Below are 12,257 nucleotides of genomic sequence, written 5' to 3' on the forward strand. Positions count from 1 at the left end.
TGCACTACACAACTATCTGTATCAGTAAGTCTGTAGCATTTTGCAACCTTCCCAATACTTTTTTATATTATCTAAAATTTTTAGCCATTATTTCCTCTTCACCAGCATAATGGGACTGCAACACTTCCTGTCTGCAACATATATGAGATGTTTACAAAACGTACCTCCTTAGGAGACACCAAATGGGTAACTCTGACAGGAAAGGTGTCTCCTGGAATAGGTAGTGGTGGCAGCATGTATGAAGGCGAAACAGGAATGTCTCCTTTAAGTAGCTCCTAGACCAAGACAGACTTTAGTCAAGCATCATATCTAGTAACAAAATGCAAACTAGCTTTAGTATGATTTCTGGTTCAAAGGAGTTGTCTAATAATGTAAACAGTGTGTCCTTGATGAAAAAAATATTAATCAACATTTCCTTTCAATACTTATTAGGTTTTTAAAAAAGCTTTAGCTAAAAGATAACAGGCCAGAACTAGTTAATAAACACTTTTAAAATATAAAGCATATACCTTTGAAATGGTCCTAACATACTAGCTAACTTGATTGCTGTTAATTAAAAAATGCATTAAATATGGAATTCCTTTTAAAGAGAGAAATATTTAGGAAGAAAAACTAAAATAACAGCAATTAATCGGCACAGATTAACCTAAATGCCATGCCCAATGTTACTGTAGTTTGCCAGAGCAAGCTATCCCTCAAAAGAGAGAAAGGCAAAGGATAATTTAACTCCTTAGCCACCAGAATTATCTCTTCTTCAAAAAGAGAAAAGATTTTGCAAAGTACAGGTACATACTGTCTCAGTAGCATAGCATGCTCCAGTGTGTCTTCTTCTAGAACCACATATTTTACAGTTCGAGTTCTACAGGCCACTAACTCATTTGGTTCATGACAAAATAAACCTTAGTGCATTAAATTATGCCTTTATAAGAATGTATAGCACATAGCTTAGCTGGATCAAAAGTCATGAATACAACTCCTATTCTCTCTTGTACTTTGATACATAACAAAAGGTACAATTTCTCTAAAATACATTTTATTTTTACACATCTTACTTGATGAACAGTTTTCATTATGGCCAGAACAAAAAGAAAAATGGAAGCAACCAGATATATATAACTGCAAAATAAAACAATAAATTCTGACCCTTTCCTCCCCCTGCATGATCTGACATAGGATACAGTACAAAAAACCATTATGTTCCTCAGACTTAACCAGCTTTTCCATTGAAAGTATGTGCTCCTAAGATTAAAAAAAAAATCCCACCTTGATAAATACTAGTAAAGAAAGGATGTCTAACTGTATCATAGATACATACAAACTACATGCCAGATTTCTGCAAAACAATCAGGAACATTGTGACAGACCACCTGACTACACCTGGATCTAAAGATTCAACTTAAATTCCAGCTCATTCCCAACTGAGCACTGCACGTAGCTCAGCTGGGTATCTTAGTCAGCTCTTGTGCGTGTCTTTGGAAGAAAAACTGCATTCTTGTTTTTGTTGTTAATGTTAAGTCTTTTCTTATTGTCAGTAGATTGGTTACTGCGAGATCTACCACACTTAGGCATGGACAGTCCAGTTGTAAATACTGATACTAAAAAGATGTTCTACCAAGACATCTTTAGGAGTTACATGTTTCAAACAGTTGTCCCCCATCCTTTCTGCCTTTGTGTCTACTCTTTAAAAATCTAAAAATGGCTTACATTTCTTATTACATCTGTAAAGCCATAGCAGAAAATATGTATTTTTAATATATAATTTACACATCTCATAATACTGTATACTTAATAAGGCAACACAAGAGTGCTTTTCAGCATGAAGAATTTAATCCAAACTAAGTAAATGGTGGGCTGCAGCGCAGTGTGTTATGTTGTACTTCCTTCTCTACCACATGCAAAGCTTACATGAGCCCACCCAATGGTGTGAGGCATTAAAGACATCTTCAGGATGATGAAGACCAAAGTGATTGTCTGACAAGTCTCAGAGTCTGTATTTCCCTTGAACAGACAGCATATCTTAGACTTCACTCTCACACTGACAAAAGGAAAGCAGAAAGGGCTTTCTATCTAGATGTTTGCAGACTCTTTTTCCACTAGTCTTGTTGCAAACATCAGTGACAGAACAGGTCTCCTTTGTGTCAGAGATGGTGGGACTTATGACGCACATGGCTGGCCTTCAACATACATCCGCAGTCGTTTGACACCCACGCCCTTCATCCAGGCTTGTCCTGATAAATTCCTAACAAGGAAACAACAGCTTAGGGTATCTGGCAAGTCTTTTAGTCATACAGATAACAGTTAATTTTAGAGGAAATTAACTGCCTATTTAAAAGTGGGGAATAGGGACACGAGGACTAAGCCTTCAGGCAAGCTGAAGTGCCAAACCACATAGCAATCTCAGTGCTAGAATTTGTAATGATGCATGCAGTACTGTAACACCAACTGCAGTATCTGCTCTCATCTATTATGGAATTCCACGCAGAATCAGAGGAGGAGGAATTAGCCCTTTGTATGCTGCTGCTTCTGCCTCAAGATTTCTCTCTCTGCCTGAAAAGACACTGATCTCTCTCTAGAATTGCTGGCAGGCTGAACAGCTCCTGGTGATGGTGAAAGTGTTCAAACTACTACAAGTCAGTACCATCAAAAATGGCTTTGCATGAAGTCTTTTCAGCATTGTCTTTGCTGTCATTCAGAAGGCAGGTGCTAATTGAATGAATATAGCTAATATGTCAACAGCCGTTTGAAGTGCATCTCTCCTCTGACCTAAACTAACAGACTATTCCAAAAAACAGCGTTGGCACTTCCAGGGGTGGATTAAGATGGAACAGTCTGGCCAAGTGTTCACTCAGATTATGAGCTTAAAATTTGAAGACCTCACTGTAAAGGGGCTGATATGCAATGCAGTTAAATGCAAAAATAGTCTGTCTAAGGAATTTTGAACCAATTTTGGTTCAGATGGTTGGAAATGGTTTGTAGTCAACTGCTGTAGAAAAAGTAATTCTAAAAATTATTGTTAGTTAAGCCTGATCTCAGAATAAAGAGATTAAAAATTTCTCTGTCAAATGAAGCAAGGTCATAGTCCCCCATGCCTGACTATATGAGCACAAGGCAGCACCTGGCTACTTGCTTCTGACTGACAGCGGTAGAGAAACAAACAAAAACAAACAAACAAAACCAGCCTGTCTCCCAAAAAGCCAAATCAAAAAAATACCACAGTATAATGTTGTTGTATATACAGGTAAGTATGCAAGTGCATGTATGTGTATGTACACAAACACACATATATGTACACATACACCTAGAATGAGATTCACTGCTGTAAGCTCACCACGCTTGGCATTCTGGTGCACTCTCCAATATCCTACTGCCTACTAGGGAATTTTATGGCTAACGGCTAAGCTAGGATTGTCATATGGTAATGAAGACCAGCTCCTAAACTCACCTGTGCAGCTCAACACAACTGCATCTCAAAGACAATAATACACTCTGCAGCAAGACACAGGTGTAGTGGGCTCTGCATAAGCAGCTTATTACCACTATTAACAGAATTACAACACTCACAGAAACAGAATACAGTCCTTATCAGATTACTTACCTAAAAACACAGATTTGAAGCAATGAAATAAAGTTACAAAACTATAAAATAACAAAATATATAATGGCTATGCTTTATGTAATAATAGTATCTTTTAGTCAATGCAGTGTATCAGTTGGCTTGTGAGGATGGCTGCTTAGCTGCTACACTAAACCCAGAGCTGATAATGTTTGAATGTTCTCAGAGCTGCACGCTTCCTACTTCTGCTATTCCAGAAGTTCTGCTCCTGGAACCAGCTCAAGCTCTGGATGCCTTGCTCCTTTTCTGGTCCACAACTGAACACCTCCAATACTCATTTTCTTACGAATTGTTCTGAACCACTTATTCCTGGAATGGATCTGCTTAATGCTATATTCCTTGCTGAAAGCATTCTTCAGAAAGGCTTTCTGAATGCTTCTTGCTTACAACCTTCTTAAAGGGCTTTGCTTTTGTTTTCCAAATTTCATTTTGTTTTAAGGGTACAATCTCATTTCAAGATCCATTATTTAATTTGCTGAAAGTTATGTGTCATGTGCTGACTTTATGAAAATGCAATAAGAGACTGATTTACAATTAGGTTTTCTATGGTTACTCAGTTCTAATACACACTGAGAGATTTTTCTAACTGCATCACAAGCCCACTGGCATACATGCCAAGACTTACATCAGCAGTGACAGCAGCATACTCTGTATTGTAAAATTATTTTCTGAAGCAGAGACTCATGTTGGAAAGAAAAATACATCAGCAGGCTTAAACAGAATTAAGAGAAAAACGCAACAACAAAGCCTTAGTAATTTAAATAAACCTGATCCTCAGATTTCAAGAAAAAAAATAAGTAAAATACAGAGAAATTACTTATCTAATTTTTTTGTGTTAAGACAATGAAGTTTGGTGAAAATTTCAATCCTCCTCTAAAGAACATCAGATGAATATCCCAGACACTTGGAATGAAGAACCGAGGTAACTCCCTTAGAAATTACTAGGTTTATGTTGGAATACTTGATTAAATTTACTTCTGAATATCTCCATCATTGGATGTATTTTGATGACTAACTAATCCCTTCAAGTGATAAAAATATTACCCTATTCCTATCCTTTGAAGTTTTAGAGGAACACAAAAGCTAATTGGACTTTAAACAGAAATGCAAAAATCTCTTTTCAGTAAGGAGTCCAAGAACAAACTCTTGGCAATTTGCCATTCCATACAATCTTACAAACACATCATATCTACACTATTTATGCTACACAGCTGCATACTTAGTCGTACTGCTGTTTACATCACAAAACTGTACAGGAATATAAAACGAAGTAACAAATCATCAAAGGTCACAACAAGCAACTGAGTAATCTTTTTAACGTCAGAATAACAACAGCAAAAGACACACACACACACATCTCACCAGCTCTGGTATGTCCTGACAATCTTCAGCAACACAGTACTTCTGGTATGCCATGAAGGAAGAAAGTGATATTCCACCAAAATACAGGCTGATGGACAATTTGCCCCATGGGTTTTCTGGTAATTCCTACTTACACAAGACAAAGTAAGACTGTAACAGTAATAGCGTGACTGAGGTTTTAGAAATAGTGACCAGGAAATTCAAACCTGTCATTCCTATATGTACCATACTCATTCATCAAAGACACAAAACCAGTAAGAACGGCCATTAACATCAGTTATGACACAAATGGGAATGTATCTCTGTAATGGTAGCACCAACTATTCAGTCTAACACCGAAACATTATCCCATGTTTACTCACTCAACAATAAACCCTTCTCTTTCACAATTTATCATTAGAAATTAAACTATCCGAAATTGCACATTTTCAGACAATACAGATTATGTGTTTCCCTGTAATGTTAATATATTAATTTAAGCATGTCCACACTTAATTATGCCAAATTTTAATCACTTAAAATTGAATTTAGAAGAATTTATGCTGTTGGTAGTTAGGGTTGCTTGTCAGAATGACAACACAGAATACAAACAGGACTAAAAAAATATTAATACCTCTAAAGGACATATTTAAGGCCTGAAAACTATAATAAAGGTAAAGTCATAGGAGAAATAACTTTAGCTTTGGATTTTGTTTTGTCTAAGAAATATATTTACTGCTATACTCCTTCACCTATTACTCTTAATGCAAGTCAGAAGGAAAAAAAAAAAAAAGAGAACAAAAAGTAAGCCTCATTCCACATCTATGAATAAATTAAGCTACCTGAACATGTATTTCAACCTCTTCATTTGTAAGTAGTTCTTGAAGGCAATCTACTGCATCCTGCTGCCAAAAATTTCCGATCTATTTGGTGAAAAGCAAGAAACCCACACACATTAAGATGCTGACAAGTAACACTCTTACTGTTCTTAACACAGTAACATGAAAATACATGCCTATCATTGAAAAACTTATTTGAAAACACACATCATTAGTTTGATTTGTCTACAACCGTTTAAACATTATGTGCTATTTGGTACACTAAATCTTACGGTGTAACAAAGCCGACCAGCAATTTTCAGTTCTTGAAGTGGCTTAGAAAGAGATGCTGCTTGCCAAGTCTCATCTTTACTATATACATAATAATGTATGTATGCACAATTACCTGAAGCGTAACCCAAAGACACAGAATTACACTCGAAGATAACTTAACAGACAACACAGGATACTTTAAATACTTCTTTTATTCCCTACAATTTCTGTTTGCCTCCCAACCCGTAGGCTTATAAGACTGTCTTTCTTAATCTATCAGTTGAACTGCTTCCAGCAACAAAAAGGTTTTCTTTAAAAATGTTTAAAAGTAAGCTAGTCATTTCAGTAATTCACATTTACTAAACGCACCATTCAAATTTGAGTAAGATGTGATGATATGTGAAGATGTTATTTATGTATCAATTACTTACTAACAAAAACCCCTAAAACACTTTACTTGTCTTAGTTTAGCATAACAGATTGTTTCCTACACAGCTAAGTTCAGAATGATAGAAACGCTTTTGCATGACTTGAAGATTTGCAATGTTCTGGCCATTCTGCATTAAGAAATCCAGGCCTTACTTCTTGTTGCTGCTATTGCAAACCACTTCAGAGCATCATCCTGCCAACTACTGCAGTGTCCTGTCTCACAAAGATTTAATTCCAATGACAGCTGCTTTTGAGGCATGGTCACTTCATAAAGCAGTCTGGCATTTCCTGATAAAAGGCTGCCTTGCTGAAACAATCCTCATCAGCTACTCTCTGAATCCTCATAGGCAAGAAAAAGTACCAGCAACTAGTTTCAACCTTTGTACGACCAAACAGTGTATCGATTTGAGTAACTATCTACTAACACATCTTCAAATTTACCGTTACTCACTGGTACTGTCTTGTAGAGCTGACATGGTATGCAAAATGGCGGAATACCGGTATACAATGTAGTTGGATACAGATGACACTGAGGAATCCTCTCTATGCAACCATGGTCTACATACTGTACCTGTATGAAAAGAAAAACATTCCTGAAATAATTCCTGGGTTTTAAGTCAAGTTTAGAAAGGGTTCATTTACAGCATTCACTTTGCTGGGGGAAAAAATAATGGTTTGCTGACAAGTAGGTGATGTGACGAAGTGGAAATGAAGGAAAGAATTAAAAAACTGGTATGGCAGATTAGAAGTTCAGTTTCTAAACTTGTCTTGCAAGAGATTCTACCTTTTGTGTAATAACCTACAGCAGTTTAAAATTGAAAGAAATAAAAAAATTGTGAACTAGGATAGTGTCAGGCTTGCAAATCTACATTCAAGAAGCATGAGCAGACTCAAAAGCTTAGGTAAGATTAACTGCTAATTAGAAAAAGTAGCTCTACTACCTGTGCAGCAGAAAGAATTGAAAACAGACAGTCACTACTTTTTGGGTGGGGACAGGGTGGGGGGAAGCTAAACCTAAGTATTTTCAAAGCATTCCACATATGATAACAACAACAACAGAAGAAGAAAAAACCTAAGAGGGATTACTTACAGGTGATCAAGGGTAGCTTTTTATTTAAGAACATTTATCATCACCAGGAAAACTATGGGAAAAATTGTGACGAGTGAAATAGGCAGACAGAATTAATCTTTAAAATAAATGTAAAAATCAGGACAGTTATCACACTTTTAAGCAGAGTGAGCATCTGGATAGTCAGGTCAGCTGAACGAAAACAGGTGTGATACGTTTATTTTGGAGGATTAGGTTATTTGCCTCCCTCCCCCGCCCCCGCTTTTGTTTACATTCATGCACGCACGCGCACACACAACATATAATCAAACTTACCTGGAGAGTACTACCACCGAGTTCTACAACTTTACCTCGATACCACATGGTATCTGATCCTCTTACAACACAAGCTTCTCCCTTTTCCCAGCAGTAGGGTTCCAGAAGACCAAGGCATTTGAAGTTTCTTTGTATTTCAGTGATCAATTTGTTTAGTTCAATTTCTGGAGGGGGAATAAAAAAAATTCGAAATAGTCTGTAACATAGTAGCACAAAGTATTTCAATCACTAAAACCCAGCAGATTCAGATGAAGACATGTATAAACATAAAATACATGTGCTGCTCCAAAAAATGTTTTCCAACACTCATACAATCTGTATGTTCAACTTCTAGTATATGCAAATAAGTTACTACTTAAACAAAAAGTAAACTGCATTTCCCATTGTGAAGCCACTAGTAATTCCAGATTCTAATCTCAGAGAAGAAGGGTATATAAATTTTGCAATTGACACCTTGGCAGCACTAATATAAGAGCCTCTCCATGAACAAGACAACAGATTCCCAGAGAGAGTGGTAAGACACCATGAAACAACACAGAAGAGGTGTCCAGAAGACCCTCTTCTACTATGGGTACAGTCTACAGCAACAACTGCAAGAAGAATACAGTCTTGGGCAAGTAGGGTTACTGTACTTTGAATTTCAAAGTTTTATGATATGATCTAATAGTTACATGTACTTGTAGAGTAAAAAAACCCCCAAAACCTAATGTTCTCACATGGAAACATTTCTCTAAAGCACAATATATTATCCTGGTACTGAAGACTGACACTGCATCTGTCAGATGAAAATGTACCTCTTTGAAACAGTACAAACAGAAAATATTAAGAGATACAGAATTTATCACAGTACAAATAAAAGAGTCCAAGGAAACTGGGTACTGAGCTCACACCAAAGGAAAAAAACCCAAATATGTGAGAACCAGCCTAACTTCCGAGAATCTTTAGGACTGTATCTTCATTATTATTAGTAAAATGTATCACAATCTCAACATTATAAAATAAAGCACTTGCTCCTTTACCCAATACTGCCTAGAGAAGAGAGCCAAGTAACCTGCCCATCCAAGCACTTGGGGTTTTTTGATTTCTTGGGAGGGTGGAAGGACAGAAGAGCTGATTTTGGTAGGTTTAAGGACAGGGCGCAACCTCCTGGGGATGTGGGCTTCCTCTGCTAGGAAGCTGTGGGACCTCTCCCCATCACTGCAGAGCAAGAGGTGCACGGGCACGCACCCCTTGCCCCCCACGCCAAAGGCCTCATCACCTCCCAACAGCAATCCTCCCAACAGGAATCTTCCAGAACTGTGTTCCGATACAGAACATGTATACTAGAATGCATATCTGGTGTATTCTGATATACCAAAGCTATCAGACTCACAGACATAAACATATTTTCTTCTATGTAATCTTACCAAATGATTTTGGTATTATATAAATAGTTCCATCATGTCCAACGCAACTTACTACAGCTTGAAAAATTTTTGCTTGAGGTATAATGGGGGATTTATATATTTTATCCATTCCTGAATGAAGCAGTGCCTTATGTGATTTGCATGATTCTTCTTCACTCTCTGAAACAGTGATTTTTTCCTCTGGAGCAGCGCTCTTTTTTCCATGTGCAGTTTCTGAATTACAACCATCCAGTCGTTTGTTCTCTTGCTCTAAAGGTACTTTAAGATGTTCCTTGGAGACTGAGCAAGCCACACCAGCTCTATCAGTTCTAGCAGATTCAATCAAATCATATCAATATATTAACTGATAAAGAACTTGGAAAGTGCAAAAGAATAAAATAACAGAAGTGAAAAACCAAACACACAAAGATGGCAAATGCTTGTTAAAATACTGTCAGTCATCTCATCTACCAACTTAGAGAACTGAAACATGTAGTGGGTACAATTAATAATGTTATACTCAAATAAATTCACTAAAGATGGAGTTCTGTTGCTACATGTTGCAGAGGACAATCCAAATTTTTGTTTTACTTATTAGCTTATCAAGATGTGAATATGAGAGTCTGAAAGAATATAAAAGTATCCAAACCTTCTGTTTCTAAAAGCCAAACCCTTTTTAATAAGGTGTTCTGAAATATCAATCAATTGTCCTGTTTCATCTTTGCAAAGAATTTTCACAGGCAATGCACAAGCCACATCACTTTCCTGGAAAAAAATGAGAGAGCTGGACAACATATTACAATATGCATTTGCTCTAAACTACAGGCATATTTTTCATTTTATTGGTACTGACTGCAAACCAGACGTTGTTGAACAACTGATGCCCACATCAGAAGACACAAAATTTATTTAATCCATGTCACAGTTCCCATCATTTTACCAACTGTTCCAAATATGACATTAAAAAAAAGTAACAGAGTAAAACCTTGCTTCTTCCCTTAGCTGTTTTATTAAAATGAACTGCCAAATACTTGTTTTCCTCTAGCAGGAGCTTTAAACCTACTCACAAACAACTTTGCTCATCAGCGCTTTTATTTCCAGACACACTGTAAAACCTCACCGTCAGCTGCCAACAGACACTAAACAATCGAACCCTCGTAATAATTCAGTTTTTTTTTTTTACCAGTGGAAGAAATCAATTGCTAATGATGTTCGTACAGCATCAGACTTATTCTTTCAGTCAGAGGCTTGAAAACCAATATAGTAGCTCCTGCAATTATTCTCAAAGAAAAAGCATATTTTTCCCTACACCAAACAGAAATCTAAGCAAGTTCCACTCAGGACTTTTTTGGAGAGTGAAAATGTTCAGAAAAAAATTAAATTAACAGACAACCTGACAGAAATTTTACAAATACTGCTGGTTTTGATTACAAACCTGTATGATTATTTTTACTTGTGCCCCGGTTAGGTAATAGGATAAACATTCACACACTGTTGCTGTCCACTGCATGCTTCCACCTGTCGGTCTAACATAGAACAAATTATAATCTCCTTTAGTACAAGAGAAGTTGGCATCTCCTGAGCTTAACCACAAACCCTTCCCTTTACTGAGTTTTGATTTTTTTGAAACTGTCTGTACTGTCAGGGAAAAAAGACAATCTCCACTACTGTCAACAGTAAAAAGAAATGGTTATTCATCTCTGAATATATATGACAGGAAGAATTCAAAAATATAACCCCAAAACTTCAAAACTGAGGAGGATCATGAGTTCCAGAAGTATGACACGTGTCTTAACAGAACAAAGGAAAATCCATACTTCATCTGCAAATTGGGCTTTTTGTATTCATTCAGGGAACGGGTATTACAAACATCATTATTTTTTCTTCACAGTATATGAGAGCACACAAACAAATACACAGGAGAATACCCCGGTCCTCTCTCTTTTCTACAGTCTAGAAAAGAGAGACCTCCTGTACACTTTCATGAGATCTAATTAATCTCAAATTCTGAGCAAAGGAAAAAAGCATTCAGTGAAATAAGAAAAACCTCCATCATCTGTCCAGTATTTTATAATTCATCCTATAAATATTCTTTCTTTCTATAGCATGGTTTCCGCTTTACTGGTATGTAGCATAATCCTTAGAAAAAAAACCCTTTATAAAACAAATCACAGCCGCCATCCCATTTGTTCTTTATTCGAAAAGCAAACCACATCCAAATCTTAGATAATCAGTGCTAACACAGGAAAATATCAAGTTATGTCATTATTAGGTTTCTAATACTGCTAGTCAGTATAAGGGAAAGGCTACCTTATATCTGCCAAGGAACATTCTGTTGCTAATGTCCTAATAATCTTCATACTTTCCTCAAGTTTTCTTAGACAGCTGATATCCACTGTTTTTTCAGCTCCAGAATCATAAAGTATTACCTGTTACAGATAAGAAACACAATGAAACAGACACCCTCCACCCCGCCTTAGTGTTATCTGTAACAAATGATAATTCAAAGCACACCTGAATAGGTAAACAAAATTCAAACAACCATTACCAGAATTCAACGAATGACCTTTGCACTGAAGTAGTCCATCACAGAACACAAATGACTACCACAGCATACCAAGAGGACAAAACACACAAATGTGCTCAAAGGGGGTTAAGCAATTTTACAGATGCTGTTACTTGAATAAGAAAATTTCTTTTCCTCTGCTTCAGTTATGTTGGTGCATTTAAATTTGTAAACCTAGAAACACTGAAATAGCTCCCCTCCACCCCTTGCTTTTTATTCTGATGTGACTAAATAGCTGTTTGAGGGCTCTTAACCTTAGAAAGCAGATGATGCAAACCAGAAGTATAGAAAGTCCCACTTCTGCTTCCTACTAACAAGACCCATGGGCATAATCTGATGATGGTGGAGAGAACCAATGGTAATCCAGTCCTGGATTATCTGTATGATTAAAAAGCCACTCTTACTTTTGATGTAAGTAGTTATCTATTCACACAATGCCTCTTCTGAT

General features: G+C 36.7%; 1 protein-coding gene across 1 annotated transcript in view; it reads right to left on the reverse strand.

The window, feature by feature from the left end:
* Window positions 1–12,257, reverse strand: part of RNF17 (ring finger protein 17) — a 53,463-nt gene that overhangs the window by 5,803 nt on the left and 35,403 nt on the right. Inside the window, exons 24-32 of the mRNA XM_072857916.1 lie at window positions 11,554–11,672; window positions 10,679–10,769; window positions 9,893–10,008; window positions 9,265–9,572; window positions 7,859–8,022; window positions 6,926–7,045; window positions 5,797–5,877; window positions 4,976–5,101; window positions 165–275 (exon numbers count right to left, since the gene is read on the reverse strand). Of these exons, the coding sequence (XP_072714017.1) occupies window positions 165–275; window positions 4,976–5,101; window positions 5,797–5,877; window positions 6,926–7,045; window positions 7,859–8,022; window positions 9,265–9,572; window positions 9,893–10,008; window positions 10,679–10,769; window positions 11,554–11,672 (1,236 nt within the window). The remainder of the gene's footprint in view (window positions 1–164; window positions 276–4,975; window positions 5,102–5,796; window positions 5,878–6,925; window positions 7,046–7,858; window positions 8,023–9,264; window positions 9,573–9,892; window positions 10,009–10,678; window positions 10,770–11,553; window positions 11,673–12,257) is intronic.

The sequence above is a fragment of the Ciconia boyciana genome, chromosome 1 (genome assembly GCF_034638445.1).
Source record: "Ciconia boyciana chromosome 1, ASM3463844v1, whole genome shotgun sequence".
In the NCBI taxonomy this organism is placed as follows: Eukaryota; Metazoa; Chordata; class Aves; order Ciconiiformes; family Ciconiidae; genus Ciconia; species Ciconia boyciana.